Here is a 19,589-nt window from a genome sequence, read left to right as displayed (position 1 = left end):
TTGAGCTTTTGAAATCATTTGATGGAAGACTCCGTCGTGAAAGCAACGATTTGCCGATGCCACTAGTTATCTTTATGAGAAAATTATCGATCAGCAAATATTTCTGAAGTAGTTTTCGTATACATTGCACTGTGCAAGACATAATCAGGATTATTAAAGTATTCCTGTTCCCAGAGAATTTGGTTATGTTAGTTGGTTTTTAACCTAGAGTCTGGATCTGGTGGTTGGTGATTGTGCTTCAGAGGCGTTCATAACCACCTTCCCCTGAAATTGCATACAAAATTCTGTGTTTGTGCATTTTACTGGGGAGTTAGTTTTCTCAGAACTTTGTTCAGATTCTCAAACGTGGTCCTATTCCCCGGCAATGTCAACCATTGGTTGATTAGACTACCTCCAGTAAGTATTTATTCAGCAAACCTTATGTATTTGACATTGAGAACAGGGAGCCTTCCTCCCCACCTTTAAATTTTGCATACTTAGGGCCGGCATACTAAAGCATCAAGAAATATGCTTTATGAATTTGTATTGTCAGTCTAAGATTTATGACTGTTGCCTTGAGGAACATAAAATCAGGTTTAGTATCTCAAAAAGGGGTGTGAACACTCACTACAAATTTAACAATCTGGTGAGCTTGGGACACTTGTGTGGTTTGAATAAGCATTGACTTGATATTCTAATATACTTTTATATTTGAAGTTAAAAAAGAATTATTGTTTTCATAAGACAAACGATAGACAACAAAGCTCAAGGTAAAGAAAACCGGCTAGTAGGCATACTAAGAATTGTAGGGATTTTCTTTGAGAGCTTCTGGAATCTTTTGGATTTTCGAAGTTTCTAAAACACTGCAAAAGCTGAATTGGTAAGATCTCAACCATGAAAAAGCAAAGCCTAGACCAAATTGAGTGGTCTATATAGAGGACAGAGCACAATGTGGTAGAAAAATGTAACAGATAACAATACCAAATCCCATCATTTGTTTAGCTATATGTGTGGATAATTTACTCAATTTATCAATCTCTCTAGAGTATTTATTTCTAAAACCAGCATATAATACCTATCTCATAGGATTGTTTATGCTTGTTCGTCTAGCACACATGCTGTAAGCATTTGATATTGTGCTAAGGATGTATTATGGGATGTCAAGTTAGAAGGTTAGCTTATGAAGTGTCTTGAAAACCAGGTCATGGATTTTAGATATGATATGGAGGAAACATGTATTAGAAAAATTTTTCACTAAGGAATGACTTGGTAAAAAAACAAAACAAAACAACAGTAGTTTTGTGGGATGTGTTAAAGGCAGAAGAGACTGAGATCAGGCATAGCTTTCTTAGATTATTACTGTACAGTCTTCCATGTGGGAGGTGAGAAGTGCCTACACAGTAGAGTGGAAAAAATCCCAACGGGAAGGAAGTAAGATCTATAGATTTTATGGATTCTCATGTACAAAGTTAAGAGTATAAATTCTTAAAGTCATATACTATTATTTGTGAATCTTTGAATTTGTCTTCTAAGGTGGTCACATTTCATAAAGTCTGAAATTAGGTTTGTGGGTAAATGTCTAACAATATTAATCAAGTTTGTAATTGTAAATATTTGAATTAATTAGATCTTAACTAATACATAAAAATGAATAAATAACCATGAATTTATGTGATGTATAAGTACTTAGAGAATATTGTTCAAGATTAATAACTTGGATACAGACACAGGACAGATAGTAATGAATATCTCTCTTGATAATATAATCTCCCTACTACGTTAACTTTGTTGAAACTCTCATCTAATTAAATGCAGAAAAAATAGGAAGTGAGGAAGCAGAACAGTTTTGAGGGGAAGGACCATTTTGAAAGATGGGTTTGTTTTTATTCATGTTTGTTGGGATTATGGAATGATATCCAATGAGCAGTAGTTGTAGAAAATATGGCTCAGGAGAGAAAATAGGATGAGATCATGTTATAAGAATAGTTGGAACACTAAAAATAGATTAGGTTTTTGAGGTTTGAGTAAAGAAAGGATAGCACCAGGAAATGTTCATTCTTTGAATCTAGGAAGAAGAAATAATTATAGTAATGTCTCAGGTAGGCCTCTCTAGATTACAAGTGACAGAAAACCCAATCCAAATTATCTTGATTAAAAAAAAAGGCTCCCATAACCAAAAAATTAGGTGAGTGTAACTGGATTCCATGTGCAAGCGCAGAAACCAGGATTTGGTTTCTTTCTTTGCTCCATTTTACATATCATTGTTTTGGCATTATTCTCAGGCTCACATAGTATCTTCAGGCACCTTAAGGCTCTCTCCCTGCTGTGGTAAGACAGCTATAGTAACTTAAGCCTTAAATCTTCTAAAATTAAAGACTGGGGGTAAGGAGAGTTTTTCTTCCCCATCGTTTATTTAAATAAAAGTTCTGGGCCATTCGTCAAACAGTCTTTGCGCAAATGAAATGGAATGCTCTAATTAGCTTAAGTCTGGGTCTCATGCCCCCTGTTCAAGCCACATGGCTAAGAGTAAGGAAGTTGGTATTCCAAGGAGAAATTCTTTGTAGCCAGGAAAAGAGTGAATGTATGCAGGGTGACAAAAACACCAATTTGCACTACAAATAGGTAACGATGATCAAGTTCTTACTATTTTTCAGCACTCTACTGGACATTTACATACTTTATCTCATTTAATTACCAAAATCCAACTGCGAAGTAGATATTAGCCACGTTTTAAATAAGGAAGAAAAAGTACAATATGTAGACGATCACTAGAAGGGGGTCAAGTGCAGTAGATACTGCAAAGAGAATGAGAATAGTGATCTTATGGGAAGTAACATTAAGCGATTTCAAAAAATGAGGAAACGCATAAAAAAGAAAAAATTGGGACATAATCCTATTGCTCATATAATCATATAATCATATATTAAATACATAAATGTACAGATAAAATACTATGAACACGATAAAAGCTTCCAACAGTGCAGAAATGTATAATATGAGAATTAAAAGTTTCCTTTTTTATCCTAGTGCTCCTACCCTCACACAGGTCTCCATTAAGTGCCTTGCACATCTTCCCACAAAAACGTTTTAGTAATCAATAGCTTAAATATATATCCCTTTTTATTTATACAAAAGGGATTGAGTTATATATTTCTGTGTACCTTTTGTCATTTAACAGACATTGTTCTATGTCAATACATATATATTCATCTCACTTTTTAATAATTGTACAGCACTAGTAATCAGTTGAGTGTGATTTTTTTATGCTAGTTGATGAATTAAAAGGATGAATTAAAGATGACTACTTATTTTTAAATTTGTGGATCACATGATTTTATTGGCTAGAATAATAATAAACACCCTACATTTATTGATTAGGACACCCTACAAAAGGATTACAAATATAGCCAATAAAATAATATTAACATATGGTTGGCAAGGTCTAGCTATAATGATAGCAATGATAGCTAGAATTGCAAGGAAATGTAAAAATCACAGCATATACCTACACTTTAGCAAATACATATGGGAATTGAAGTGGGGTGGCAGTTGGAGGTCTTTTGTAATTGAACTATATAACCATTCGCAAACCTGTTTCCTTTGCTTGTTATGTTTTTGAATTTGTACCTGGAAATGGTGAGCCTGCCTCTCTCTTCCCTGCCGTACAAGAGACCTCGGCTCTTTCTGCAAATGGTTCTTTGATGGGACCAATCTGAATAAAAGGTCTACTTCTCTCTCCCTCTTTTCTCTTCTGGAGAAGAGACACAGGAGTCTGACCGGAGTTATCAATTTAGAAGACTTGATAAAAATTGCATTTTTGAAAATAGGACCTTGGGTAGTCATAAGCAAACCATTAATTTCAACTATTGATATCAACACCCAAGGGTTAGCCAATATGGAAATGACCTAAAAAGTACTTGGTATTAATGTGCTTATGCTCTAGCTCTTGCATTTTTTATCTATCCTTCACAGTCTTGTTCACTACTGAGGCTTTTCTGCTACCTCTTATCTATAGGTGAATTCTTGTTGACAAATCACATCTTCCTTCTTTCCTGGCTAAAATTTTTCTTCTTAGTGCTTCTACCTCTCAGCTTTATTTCTTAAATCTAATTCTTCTTCTTTTTCTTTTTTTTTGAACCATCTTAACCATTTATAAGTGGACTGTTTAGTGGCATTAACCACATTCACATTGTGCTACTATCACCTCCATCCATCCATAGAATCCGGTAGCTTCTGACTCAAAATATGGCACAAATGTTTCACATTGGTAGAGCCTAGATTATTTGCCTGTGTCCTCACTGGAAGGAAGGCTAGAGAGGAAAATAATTTGTTTTTTTATAATGAGAAGAAGGACTCATAAGGTAGGGAATTCCTCAAATGTAGAAAAGGTAGTCAGAGGTATTAGTGGGTGGGGAGCAAAAAAATAAATGACCGTGACCACCAATTTACCTGCCCTTCAGAAATGTATGGGAGTATATGTTTCTCTGTATGCCAGCACTGGGTTCTAGGTATTTTGCATTTGGCCATTCTAATGACAGAAAAATGGTATTTGTTTTCATTTTAATTTTTTAAATTATAATTGAGGCTGCTCATTGTTTCGTGTTTTTGATTGCCTGCTGACCATTTGTATTGATGTTTCTGTGAACTGTCCATCTATGTGTTTACAAATATAAGTACCCTATTATCAGTGCCCTTGACCAAATGACTTAATAGGGAGACCATGCTGTCTTAGTATCTGTTTCTATAGTATTGCCATTCTATCCCTGTCCCTCAGTTTCTCATCCTTTGCCCCTCAAACATACAGAGATCTACCCAAGTTCAAAAGACCTTCACAGCTACTATTCTATTTGTTCCTTTAATCTTTACATTTATATATCTTTATATATGTATGCTTATATACTTTTAACTTTTGCACTTGTGAGCTATGCCTAATTACTCCATTTTTTTCCCATTTGTTCATTGGACAAATATTTATTGAGCACTTACTGTATGTAAGGATGATTCTAGTTGCTGGGGATATGGATATGAACAAGATAGACAAAAATTCCTGCATTCATGGAGCTTACATTTTAGAAAGGGGCAACATTAAGTAAAATGTATAATATGACAGAAGGCTTAAATAGGGTATACAGGGAAGAGTTTACTGAGCAGGTGATTTTGTACAAAGATATAAAAGAGAGAAAAGTAGTAATCCATGCAGCTATCTGGGGGCAGGGATTCCTGGCAGAGAATACAGGTACAAAGGCCCTGAGGCAGGAACATGCTTAGTATGTTAGAAGAAAAACATAGAGGCTAGTGTGGCTGAAGCAGTATGAATGAAAAAAGAGAGAAAACAGGAGATGAGGTCAGAGAAATAATGGATGTATTAGGGCTGTCCAGAGAAAGAAGAGTTCAGGTGTAGTCTTGAGTTCAAAGGCTGGAAACTCAGGCAAAATTTCTGTGTTTCAGTCTGGAAGCAGAATTTTTTCTTCATTGGGAAACCTTGGTCTTTGCTCTTAAGGCCTTCAACTGACTAGATGAGGTCCACCCACATACAGCGTAATCTGCTTTAAAGTCAACTGATTTTTCAATGTGAATCACCTCTAAAAATACATTTACAGCAACATTTAGACTAGCGTTTGCCTCAATAACTGGGCACCGTCATGTAGCCAAGTTGACACATAAAATTAACCATCACAATAGGAGTCCAGATAATATAAGCTTTGAACACCATTGTAAGAACTTTGTTATAACTTTGGGATAGGAAGCCAGTGGAGAAGAGCCATGATCTATTTTAAAATAGTCACTTTGGTTGCCGTGGTGAGCATAGATTGTAGAGAGATTAGAATGCCAATTAGGAGGCTATTGTACTTCAGGTCAACAGATGAGGGCATCACGGAGTCATAGCAAGTTAATGGATGATAGCACCTTGGACTGGGATCACAGCAGTCAGAGTGGTGAAAATCAGATATTTTGAAAGTAGAGTGTTACAGGTTTTGTTTTTTTATGAATTGGTTTGAGATGTGAGAGAGGAGCCAGCAATGATGATTCCAAAGCTTCTGGCCCATGCAACTGGAAGAATGGAACTGCCATTTACTGAGATAGGTAAGGCTATGAGAGCAACATAGTTGGCGGAAAGATCGTGGGTTTGATTTGAATCTTAAGTTTGGGATGTCTGTGAGACATTCAAATAGAATCATCAAATAGATGTAAAAGTCTGGGGTGTTCAGTAGAGAGGTTTGAACTGGAGATATGAAATTGGGAGTTGTTACTATGTAGTCAATACATTTAAATCTATATTAAGTCATGAAACTGGGTGAGATCACCATGACAGTGAGTATAGATACAGAAGACTTACAAGGACATCTCATAGTTTAAGTTGGGGGAAATTAGGAGAAAAAGTTGCGGGTAATTATTCCCTCTACAATTCTATGACTCCTTTCCCTTTCTGAATTGCCTATTGAAGTAAATCTTAACACTCATCTGGATTGAAAAGGAATCCCACAGAGCTCCACATGCTCCTAGCAAGATTGCCCCTTCCTCCCTTATAAAACTCTTACACCAACACTACAAACTACCTAAGAGGCCAATTCCAGGAAGAAGGCTACAATATTAATTGATCATCCACCTTCCCTTATGATGGAATTGGTTATTTCATCATACCGTATACCGTCATTTACCTCAGTCTTCACATTCAGCACTCTTAATTCCCTACGTTAGTTCATTAGTAGGTTTAGCTGTTGATGACAGTAACTTAAACATGATAAAACTTTATTCTCTCTCACTTAAAAGTCTGAATAGGTAATACAGGACTGATGTGACTCTCCACAAGGCCAAGGGTCTTGGTTCCTTCTGTCTTGTTACCATGTTATACAAGGTCTGGATGGCATGGCATGGAGAATGTTGCTCTTATTTTCTAAGCTTTTCTTCTCCAATTATGCTGTGATTTATATAACTTGTAAAAGAGGTAGTAAAATGGCTTCCTTAAAAAATAAATGAAGTAACTCCTTTACTTTTCATATTGCCACTGTGGGTGCATTTCTTTTGGGCAGTGTTATCTGCCCCCAAAAGAATGTAAATCCCAGATTGAGTCACTAGGTTGATGGTGTCGTAATATCCCCATGTAGGTTTCAGAATTGTTAATGCCCACACCTAGTTTCAAGGGCAGCTAGGAAACATAGTCTTTATTCTAGGTGGCCTGGTGTGCAGCAAAAATTTAGATTCTTCTACCATATAAGTAGGGATGAATGAGTATTGGAGGAGAGTCAACTGTTTCGACCATTTTCCACCATCTGTCCCAAACTCCTTTCTAAATCCTATCGCTCTACCTTTTGGAATTCAGTGTGTCATTGGCCAAATCTGTGTCCTCAGCCTTTACTCTGAATGATTTCTTTACTTTCGTAGTCTAACTTAAATCTGGTGTTTTTCTAAGGAAACCGCTTTCCCCACGGCCCTCTCAAGTGGAAACTGTTTTGCCTCCCAGATGCTCATGTGTCAAAGAGCCTTGTTTCTCATCAGGTATTTAGACAATTGATTTTTTCCTCTTCCTCTCCAAAATCCCTACTCTCTTTGAAACAAGTCCTACAAGATTAAACCATTCTCTATCCTGGCTTTTTGCAGTCATCTGCAGATCTCTTTGCCACGTCTCCTTACTCAATGAGTATTTTACCACCTGGCTAAACTATCTCTATCTCCACCACTATTCCTCTCATTATTCTCAGTGATTTAATATCCACAATCAATCCATTCCATTTCTGGCCTCTCAGTTCCTTGACCTCAGCCACCCACTTTTCAGTCTTAACCTACTTCATCATTACCAATACCTACCTATACTCTTCTGAAATCTGTGTTAAGTATCTGATCGTCCGTGTAGCTCCAATTGTTTCTCATTTCTTCCTGTAGAACCTTAATGCAGACAATTCTTCTGACTTCAGTAGGACTTCTAGGCCACTGAAGCTATCACCTTTTCATGTAGCTGAGTAAACTCATCTTATCCATGGCTTTGATCTTTGTGCTGACAACTTTCAGACTGATATTGAAATCTCCAGCTCCTACCTCTCCCTTGACTCCAGACTTATATATCCAGTTTCTCCTTGAATTCTCCATTTGAATGACTAATAGGCATCTTACCTTTAACATACCCAAATCGGAATTTTTGATATTATCCCTTCCAACCTGTTCCTTCCTCAGTCTTCCTTATCTCAGTAAATGGCAACTATTCTACCTGTTGAAACTTCAGGGTTATTATTTTTTGTTCCTCTTTCTCTTAAACCCAATTCATCAACAAACCCTATGGAATCTTATTTCAAAAGATATTCAGAATATGACCACTTCATATTATTTGTACCACTACTGCCTTCTTCATCCAAAGCACTTTCTTCTCTTTTCTGGATTATTGAAACCCTGACTGGCCTGCTTGCTTCCAGTCTTGTTCATCCCTGCTCTGTTTTTTTTATTTTTTCATGCCATCCCTACTGACACTTTAAAAATGTAAGTCAGATCATATCACCCTGTTTTTCATAACCCTCCCTCATTCAGAAGAGAAACTGAAGCTTTTATTGTGGTTTTTCAAACCCTTACACGATCTGTATCCCTCTTCTTCTCCCTCAGTTTCCTGCCACTCCCTTCACTCACTCTGTATTATCCATACTGGCCTTCTTGATCTGACTTAGCCTTAAATGTATTACTGGCTGTTGTATTTAGAAGAGTTTGAAGGGGTAAGTGTAGGAGCAGGAAGATCAGTTCTGGGGGTACTGTAATAATCAAGGCATGGGATGATCATGGCATTGAACTATGATGTAGGTGCTGAGAAGTGGCCAGATTTGGAGTATATTTTGTAGTTGGAGTCAGGGTTTACTGAGCACATTTTTTTCCTCTTAAGACCCATGAATATTGGTGCACACTAGACCAAAGACAACCTGTAAATGATTTTTGGTAGCAAAGGCATAGTTGCTCCCATGTTCTCCCTCTCAAGTTTGAAATAGTTATCTATACTCTAAAACTTTCTTTCTTTTTATTATCTCTTCTCCCTCCCCCCAATACCACTAGTCAGTTCCTTGGTGACCAGTGCCTTTGGGCAGATAAAAAGACCTCAGTGCAGCCCCTAGGCCGCTTTGTACTTCCCTGAATTGGCTATGTTTTTTTGTTTGTTTTTGTTTTTCTTTTTTTTTTTAAATTAAAAAAAACGCCTACAGTGCCTGGTATTCCAAGGTGGACTCCCATCCAAGTACTAACCAGGCTTGACCCTGCTTAGCTTCAGAGATCAGACAAGGTTGGGCATGTTCAGGGTGGCATGGCCATAGACTCAAATTGGCTATGTTCTAATACTACTTTTCTATTATTCCTTTATTAAGTCTCACTTTGGAGTGCCCATATCCTTCATGCATATGATCTCAGCTAAATAGAGGATGTAATGGGAAGATCTTTCTGAGCAAAGGAGAATCTTCCCAGTGTTAGAATGCCACCCTCCTCTTTCTCTGATTCCTTGGCACCATGTTTCTAAATGGTTGCAGATTCCTTTCTCATAAAGGACATACTGCTTTTACTGTTTACATAGGATTATGATTTCTTTTGGCGAGAAATTATTCCTGATTATTATGAATTTCAACAGTTTGAGGTATTTTGATCTAAGATATATCATGCCTTTGTCAAAGATCTTTTACGTTTCTGATTGTAATTACATATTTTATATATATTTTCTTGTCATTTGTATTGTTGGTCATTTCCTGAAACAATTTATCTGTCTTTATTCTTTTAAAATCCTTATAAGCTGATGAATTTGAATTTCTGTGAAAAAGTAGAATTTTGTAAATGTGTTTACTTCCCTCCCCACCCTGCCACCCCTGCTCCTCCCCCACCCCCCGCCCATTGTAAGAAGTCTGATGGAAGGGAGGAGGGAATTTTGAAAAAAATGTTGAAATTCGTGAGGACTAAAGAGTGAGTCTGTGAAGTGTGCCAGGGAGAGATTGTATTCTTGCTCTGGCAGCTATACATAGTTTCATACTTTTGTTTGTTTGTTTCTTCCTAAATGTTTTAATTTTCATTTATTTATTTTTATTAAATTTATTGGGGTGACCTTGGTTAATAATACAGTTTCATACTCTTGACATTGAACAGGTATCTTCCTATGTGAACTGGAAAAGACAGAAGGCGTCTCACCCTAGTTGTATATTGGCTGATCATAAAACTTCAGATTATTTTTGTGGTTTTTAACAACTTTTTTCTCCCAGTTTAACACATTTATGAGTAGAGTAAGTGAAAAAGGTGCTTTGAAATACAGACCTGTATTTAACACTTTGCTGATCTAAAAGTCTTCCTGGATTCAGAGGATGAGAATTATCTACGAGAGGCCTACTGAATTCTTATCTATGCTCAGCACCTCTTTGATGTAGTTTGTAATTTTCTACTTGGTGAAGAGGATTTTGTTCTTTTAATTACACTTTCATTTCATTTACTTTTTTCCTTTGAGGTTAGTGACATTACTCAGAAAGAATCCCGTAACTATAAATTGGACTCAGACCATTTAGCATTTTCTTGATTTGTATCTTTTGATGACATGGTTATTTGGAGGAGTATTGCTCTTCTTTTTCCAAATTTTTATTTGGCAACTATATTATTATTTTTATATAAGTTTTATAAGGGATTTATTACCTCTGCTGTACATAATTGACTTGTTTTTTCACATCATGTCCATGGCAACCATAACTGTTGGGACAGTTTATCTACCTCCAATAGAATGTAAACCTCAGATTCGAACCACTAGGTTCATGATGTTATAGTATTTCCATGTGGGTTCCAAAATTAAAGGCCTTGAAATACCTTAGCCTTTGATCAGACCTTAGGAATTTATTCTAATGTATATCCATTCAATAGGACCAACATTGATCTGCCATTGAGGGGTTCCTAGTTTATAGAATCTTTTGGTTTGGCCTCAGGATAACCTTTGGAAATTATTTACCTGACCACATTTAGTGGTGTTCTGCACTTGTAGGACTGTTTCAGACAGGGAGTAGAGGACCTCTGGAGTCCAACCCAAGGCCGCCAATCACCTATTGGCAGGATTAGCACACTGTCTAGTTTTCTTCCTCTTTCCATGTATTTGATACCAGCAGGATTGAAGGTGTTTCAGTGTCCTTGGGGTGCTAAGATGTTTTGTTTGCTTTTATTTTTTTGTGTACATGTGTTTGTTTTTAATGCAGATTTTATATTTTTACAGTGAATACAATCAAGTAGCATTTTAAAATTTTGCTGCAAAGTGGAAATATGAGACTGAAGATATCTCTTTTAAAAGAACCAAAGCATATCCTTTTAATTCTTACAGACCTTATTGCGATCATCTTACTAGAGTATTGTTAAAAGTGTTCTATTTTGTATTCTACTTGGAAATAGATTTTTTTTTCATTACTTTAATGGTAGTTTAGCCTAATTGTTTTTGAAATATTTGAGATCATGTGTTGTAGGTAATTCTCCAAAGCAAACTATTTGCTCTCAATCTTACTTTCAAATCCTTATTGACATTTTTTTACTTAAGTACTGTGCTTAAGTACATAAAAAACAGTTTTTGTTTAGTCTAGTAGGATCTTAAAGAGAAACTTTTTTAGCCAAATAATTTCTTTGCTAGTGTGATCTAGTATGTTTTTTTATGAGTTCTGCTCTAGTTCTTCTAGTTCTACTCTCAATAAAGTAGAGGACAAGTTGGGGAAATCTGAGCAGTCGGATCTTTATTATTTCATGAAGGAAGATAGCAATTATAAATATTTTCTCAAATGCATGACCCTATATTTTGTCAGCAAGAATTCCCAATTATGTGTCAGGAAGATATGGTAGGCCTCTCTACCTTCATTCTTAGTTATTTAGACTAGTGCTTCTAAAATTATCATGTGCAGACTTTATTACAGGTCTCTGAAGGGATAAGTAAAAATTGAAGGTAAGAGGTAAAAATTTTTTGTAGCAATTTGACATTGTCACAACATCTAAATATAAGGTCATTTTTCTAGTAATTCATTTTTATTTTGTCTCATAAAATTTTGATCTGTGACAGATTTGAAATCAAGAGAATTGTGGTCTTTCATCAGAGATAGAAAAGCACCAAGTTAGACATTTGTTCAAACTTTTTGAATTTATACTATCTTATTTTACCTTTTTGAGTGAAGATATAATTCCTCTTATTTCTACTTAAATCATTTTTACTCTCTTTTCAAAGTGTGCCTTCAAGAGTTCATGCCGTATGTAATATTCATGCCATTTACCAGATTTTGGCTATGTCCATTGTCTGCTTTTACCTTTCTTTTCAAGCTGAAGAATAACAGTCTAATAACAGTTTTTTAAGATGATTAATCTGGTAGTCCTCTCTTTTCTCTCAAAATTTTGGTTGACCTATTAGTTCGAAGATCTGTTATACACGTCTGATGTATACTTAAAATTAATATAAGGAAAAGCTTAATGTTTTATGTTTTTTTTGGTGTGTCTGTGTGTGTGTATTTTCTCCCTTTCTAGGTTTTACTTAACATTCTCCCTTTCTAAACGTTTTACCTAACATTGTTTAGGCTATAGAAATTATATTGGAACGATTTTTTCACTAATGGTGTAGTGATACTCAGATCCTTTTGTTTAGAATATATTTTGAGTTCTGAGTATAATGTAGTACCACTTTGTTATCTATTTATTGTAAGGCTCTTACAATCTTCCTATAATTTCTTTTTTACTTTTTTGGTTATTTGCTTAATCTATCATATTTTGAACTATTACAAAAATCTTAAAACATTCCAGAATAATTATGGCACACTGTCTCTTTTTCCTTGGTGTTTATTCAGTGCTCTGATAAGCCAATAAAAAGCACTGATGAGAAGAGGAGGAAATAAAAGGATTATATAATAACTACAAGAGAACAAACAACTCAAATAGGAATGATCTAGTAATATAGAGATCCAGATATAACCAAGAGAAAGGGTCACTTGTAAACGACAAACTGAAATGCCTTCTCTAGAAATGTAATTCTGCTAGGTTAAGCTGCTTCTGGTGAAGTGAGTGCTACATGAGCCTTGAACGCCTCAGTTTATAGAAATCCTTCTGATAAATCAGAGACCAAAAAATAGATTAAATAAAGTGAGAATTTTAGGGTTCATATCTCATCCAGCACTATGCATTTTATAGGTGCAGTAAATTGTAATTGAACTATTTCCTGAATTTAATGTCAATAAGTTTTGTAAGATTTTCATTTCAACTGTTAAGCTGTAGGTTTTTTCCTAGGCAAATTGTTATTATAATGTGTAATTTAAGCAGATATTTTACTGTTTGATTTCAGTCTTCCTTTAACACTTGATTTTTAAAGACTTATCAAAATAATACATACTATTCTAATAACTTTGATACAGATATATGTAAATTTAAAAAGTATAGTTCCCTTTTCTCCTAACCTATCCCTTAATAGTTTAGTGTAGATCCTTTCATGCCTTTTGATCTGTTAGATGTCTTTGTGTTTCTTTTGACCTTGTAGAATATTTTGTAACACAATTTTAAAATTTTCATTCATTAAATCTTTTTTTTCCCTCTTTTGGTATTTGGATTTCTTATCTTGCTTTCCATTCTTACAACTCTTTTGATGTTTATTTCCTTTTAAATAGAAAAAATATGAAAGTCATAAAATGAAAAATACATTTAGAAGACTGAAATGTTTGGCCTTATTATACACTCATTTTATAATCTGCATCTGAAAATTATTTTATTTTTTAAGATTTAAGACTTTTATATGTTATATGTTATGCCTCTTTAACATGGTGACACATCAAGAATTAGTAAGCTGTGTGGGCTGGACTACTGCTGAAGAACTGTATTCATGTAGTGATGATCACCAAATAGTGAAGTGGAACTTGTTAACCAGTGAAACAAGTCAAATTGTAAAGCTTCCTGATGATATTTACCCAATAGATCTTCACTGGTTTCCGAAAAGTTTAGGCATAAAGAAACAAACTCAAGCAGAAAGCTTTGTCCTCACAAGCTCTGATGGTAAGTTTTTAATGTTATATGCTCATCTGTGTATTTAAAAGACATAATATATTAATATGACTTATGCTTTGAGTTGTTTTTCAAAACTGATATTTGTGCATCTGCATACTTTCATACATTTTGTTCATTTTCTGTGTAGTCAGCTGGTTTGTGAGTAGGCGATAAAACTTGTCATGGCAGAAAGTGAATAAAACTGGTGTATACTGAGATTGAATCTGAACCTTTGGCTTTACTTTCTCTGTGCTCTCTTACAAGTTGTTAAACTGTTACCAGTTTTGGTTCTAATTTCTTCAAATTTAACTTTATGACATAGCTACACTAAAAATGAACACAACACATACTCATTTAGTAAGCTATCTATTTAAATATAGTCTATTTTCTAGTGTATGTCAATTTCTACTTACAGAGTTGGAGATTTATTATTGGGGAGTAAAAAGCATGATTTTTCTGTTTTTAAGGGAATGTTTTAATTTTCTTAGAAATAATTTGAACTATTTTTGTCTCAATTACATTTTATTTACTATGTCAAGAGTACTTCATCCAAAGTAAAAGAAATTTACTTGGCTAACACTTAGGCACAGATGGAGCTTTTTGGTTCACCTGTTTTCAGGGAACAGATCTTCAAGCACAGCTGCATTAGGCCCTTGTTCTCACCATCCCTTGGATCGGCTCTCCCTATACGTTGAGCATGATGACAGCTAGCATCTCATTCTACTAGAAAAAAAAGGTCAGCATAGAGAGTGCATCTTCTTCAATATCTCTTGCAGGCAAGCTGCAGAGGGTCCTGGAAGAGCTTGGGTCACTTGTCCATCACTGAGTGAATCATTTTAGTTAAGAGAATGAGACATAAGGGAACGGGACATTGATTGAGCAAAGCAGGCCTCAGGCCACTGTGGAAAGGGAAAGAGAAGAGGGCTCTTTGTAAGTAGAACAGGGAGCGGATGTTATGGCAATCACATCAGATTCCGTATCTTTTACTGACAGAACTCATGGTAGTTTTTTTTTTAACCTTATTTTTCTGAACTTTGATTAAATGAGATATTTGTGAAAATACTTGCTGTAATGCCTGCGCTTGGAAGATTGACAGCTAGAAATTTAGTTTACCTCAGATGATAAAATGAAAGGTTGACTTAAAAAGAAAAAAAAAACCACTTTTAATTTTGATATACTTTCACATTTACAGAAAAGTTGCAAGAATTGTAAAAATAACTCCTGCATATCCTTTATCCAAGTTCACTAATTGTTAACATTTTGTCCCATGTTCTTTATCATTGGCTCTCTTCTCTCTCTCTTTCTCTCTCTATCTCTTTCTCTCTCTTTCTCCCTCTTCCTCCCTCCCCGCCCCCCCAGCACTCACTCTTTTTTCTGAAACACTTGAGAATAACTTACAGACATGCCCCTTTAACCATAAATACTTCAGTGTATTTCCTAAGAATAAGGATTTTTCTGTTACATAACCTCAATATATTGATCAAAATCAGGAAATTTAACATTGATATAATACTATTACCTAATTTACAATTCATATTAAAATTTTAACAATTGTCTTAATAATGTTTTATAGAAATTTGTTTTTTCCTGGAACAGAATAATACATTGCTTTCATCATATCTCTCTAGCATCCTTTAATCTGGAGCAACTCCTCAGTCTTTTTATAATCTTGACAGTTTTGAAGACTACAGCCCTGTTATTTGTATAGAAAGTTCCTCAATTTGTTTTTGTTGGATGATTAGATTCAGTGTACACATTTTTAGCATCAATACTTAGGGCATCAGATTGGGAGATTCATGCATTATGCTGGTTTGAACCATTATTAGTGATGTTAAGTTTGAATACTTTAGAAAATTGTGTTCACTAAATTAATCTACTATAAAGTTACTGTTTTTCCCTTTTCATAAATAATTTGTGAAAGAATACTTTCACACTATGTAAAAATATTCTCCCCAAACTTCTTCCCACTATCTTAGCATCTATTGATAATTCTTGGCTAAATCATTTATTACTAAGATAGTGATTTTTTTTTTTTAAACTCTATAATTCCTTCCATACTGGTTAGTTGATATTCTCCTGCAAGTAAGAGCCTCCTGTTTCCAGCCCATTTATTTATTTATTTACTTATGTCATTTAGACGCATAGATTCCTTTTTTATTTCTTGAGTATCCTGTTACTATCATTTAAAAATTTTGATACTAAAATTTTCTCAGATTTGGTCAGTGGGAGCCCCTCAAATGAAAATTTTTGTTTTGGAGGGGGTATGTGTCCTGATCATTTTTTGAGCACTTGTTTGCTGGCATAAGATATTCCAGGCCCATATTGTACTTTCCCAGTCCCAGCCCCCAAATCAGCCAATCTCCTGTTCTTTTTTGGTGCTTAATGGTATTTAAAAACCAAGACAAGAGTGCTAGGTATGCTCATTTCGATGGGGGCATATTTACTTCAAGGCCCTTTCAGGAGACTGAGCTAAAAATTATGAATATAAATGTGTATTTAAAAACATATCTACAACCATTTCTTTTTCTTTTTCTCTCTTCCTCCTTCTCTCCCTTTTCCTTCTTTCTTCCTTTTCTTTCTTTTCATGCTAAAAACCATGAGTTAATTCTGATACCACCAGTTCTAATTCAACACCACAAAGTTAATTCTAGTGAGTTTTTTTGGTTCCTTACTTGGAAGCAATGAGAAAGCCTGGCTCACATTATTTTCACTGTATTTACTCATTTGCTCAATTCTGTAATATACATTAGGTTGTTTCCGAGTTGCTAACCCATACTACTGTAAAAAAATTGAGTTCAACGTTTGTTTACTGTTATCTTTACATTGAGGCTATAGAGTTTCTGTGTTCAGAAGTTACTTGCATTTACTCCCTGCTTAAGAATTGTTTCAGTATTCATTTAAAATACAGTTAAGTATATTTATTTCTATTTGTTTTCTATTTAAAGTCTCTCCCATCCTTGTTAATTTGATTTTTTAAAATATATTAAACATTAACATGGATGGTTCCACAAAGTCTAACTGTATTAAAAAATATATACTCAGTGCAATGTCACTATCCCACCTACCCAGTCTCATACACCTTGTTTCTATTTACTCTCTCTAGGTAACCACTGTCTTTGGTTCTGGTTTATCCTTCTTGTGTTTCTTTTGGCAAAAATAAACAGATATATGTATATTTTCTCATTTCACCTTTTTTATTACACAGAAAGTGGCATACCATATATTTTCTTTGCAGTTTCCTTTTTAAACTCAACCGTAAATAAGAATTGACTTTTTTAAAAAAATCTAGTGAATATGAACAGTAAACACAATTAGTCTTGATAATTTCTGTTGTATGAGTGTTTCCCTGAATTATTAAGATAACTTGCTTACACTTAACTAAAGATTATTTGCTTGGATCTCTGTTTTTCATTAGCTTTAGATAAAACACTTTATGATAGGGGGGAAAAGTTTAAAGTAAAAAGTTTAAAGTAAAACAAAAGATAAATTTGCAAGATGAAGTAGGGGAAAATACATTATGACTAAAATTAAACTAGAATGTTTAATTTTATTTTTAGGTTTATTACATTTAAAACAAAAAACAAAAAACAAATAAGAACATGCCACAACTAGATGTGAGGACAAGCAAGAGAGAACCAAAGCAGAGTAGTTGAGTATTTTCTCCTAGGCTAGGATGAGGAATATCTGGGATCTTGTTAAAGAGAGGCGAAAGGATGATGTATCAAAGAAAACAAGTGAAAGGATATGACAGAAAACAGCATCCTGAAGTGAGAAAGAAATGTTCAAAAAGAGAAAATAGTGGATGCCATCAGGAGGTGGTCAAGGGGATTCCTACCAGATGAAGATCTGAGGTCATTTTACATATTAGAGCTATATTCTTTGTTAACCCATACTTAAACAAACAAACAAACAAACAAACAAACAAAACTATTGGTTTAAAAAAATCATATAACACAAGATCTACCCTCTTAACAAAATTTTAATTTTATAGTATGTGTTGGTAACCATAAACACAATGGCGTATAGCAGATCTCTAGGGCTTTTGTATTTTGTGTGATGTTAACCTGATACTTAAAAAAAAAATTCCTTCAAGATTTAATTCATCGTTCAAAAGGTTTTCTTCTCTAGCTGTCACAAACTTTCTTCTCTTCATTTTTCTCCCTCAACACTGGCAGAAAGTATTACGGTTTTCGAGTTCGTTCATCGCACTTTCAGTGTTCCTTCTTCTGTGGTGTTACTGGTACCATTCAGAAAACATCCCTGGGTTTTAGGGGCAGGTCCTGAAATATATAAAGCAGACTTTTGCCAAGTGTTTTGTCTCATAAGTAGTTCTCTCTTCAACATTATTACTTCTTTTTGAATATTTCTTGCAGTTATGTCCCACTTTTAGAGGCGATATTTCTTTGACAATGTGTTAAAAGATTTACATTTTAAATATAATTGAATTATTTAAAATGCACTAGGGAAGCTGCTATATAAAGGAATTCTGGCATAAAATCTTTTGTAAAGCCATTAAACACTCCTTATATTTAGTGAAAGTTGATATTTTCCTACACTGTATTAGATCATCTTAAAATAATCCTTATATTCTCTTACCAGTTAATATGTTGATTTTAAAAATCCCTCTTAAAAAGAATTTGGGTGTTTATTTCTTTTTAGCAGAAATTAGCAGTTAACTGATTTCTTCGTGGCGTTTTACAACCATCTGCCAAAACGTTTCTGCTATTAAGCAGTCTGCAAAAGTGCTCAGGTGCCCTTTTTCCTAACACCCTATTCCAAACCTTCTCATGTTTCTGTGGACATTTCTTAAGGCATTTCTAACTTTAAAAAATGTGTTTCATGTAACTTTAACCTACTGCCTCTATTCTTTTTCTTGTTTATAACCTTTTTCTCTTAGTTTATTTTTTAACAAGAGGTTAATTTCATACCCTAGAATTTAAATATCTATGTTTTTTATCCAAATTATTCATTGTTTGTTTAACAAATCAATAACTGAATCATATTGATTATATTCTCAACCTGACTCCTAGCAAATAATTGGTAGTAAATCAGTTGATCTCTAGTTTTGGTCTTACACTTTTAAAAGTTATAGAGAAGCTGGAGAGAAGAACCAAAATAGATAAATGGATAATTATGGGTTTTTAAATGTTTGATGTATATAATTTTATATGTATGCTTTACTGTGGGCATGCTATTCATGCAATTTGTAACAATCAGCCAGTATACAAAGTCCAGAGATTTATTAAGGGTCAGATCCATGTAAAGAGCTGACCTTAGCTGTCCCAGTATATGTCTTCTATGAGATCACAGAAAGCAAGAATATATAATTTTAGCACTTGTCAGAAAGTCAGCATTACTGGGTATGGTTACTGAGTTGGTTAAATTTAACAAGTGCTGATTATGTAAAAGCACTATTGCAAATAAAAATATGTCTAAGACATGGTCCCCTGCCCTGAAATGAATCACAGCTCAATAAAAAATATGTTACAACAGAGCTACAAATAATGTACACAGTGGGAATGGATAAGCAGTCAGTGAAAAAACCACAGGGTGCTAAGTGTTAAATGTTTTAAAGCCACCTGAATTAGAGTTCTCCAGAAAAATGTTTTAAAGCCATCTTAAGCATCTGACTTAAA

General features: G+C 34.5%; 1 protein-coding gene across 5 annotated transcripts in view; it reads left to right on the top strand.

Annotated features, from left to right (window-relative positions):
* IFT80 (intraflagellar transport 80) overlaps positions 1–19,589 on the top strand; it is a 98,504-nt gene that overhangs the window by 480 nt on the left and 78,435 nt on the right. For 3 of the 5 annotated variants that reach the window (XM_011379684.2, XM_023524506.1, XM_023524516.1), the window contains exons 2-3: positions 11,174–11,257; positions 13,741–13,962. The exons of 1 other annotated variant lie outside the window; for it this stretch is intronic. In XM_011379684.2, the coding sequence (XP_011377986.1) occupies positions 11,221–11,257; positions 13,741–13,962 (259 nt within the window). In that variant the 5' untranslated portion in view covers positions 11,174–11,220. Of the gene's footprint in view, positions 1–5,979; positions 6,064–11,173; positions 11,258–13,740; positions 13,963–19,589 lie in introns of all 5 variants that reach the window. One more of the 5 variants, XM_011379692.2, reaches the window with a different exon arrangement.

The sequence above is a fragment of the Pteropus vampyrus genome, unplaced genomic scaffold (genome assembly GCF_000151845.1).
Source record: "Pteropus vampyrus isolate Shadow unplaced genomic scaffold, Pvam_2.0 Scaffold12, whole genome shotgun sequence".
Classification (NCBI taxonomy): Eukaryota; Metazoa; Chordata; class Mammalia; order Chiroptera; family Pteropodidae; genus Pteropus; species Pteropus vampyrus.
Note: the sequence above shows the minus strand (reverse complement) of the source record. Positions and strands in the feature narration are given on the sequence as shown.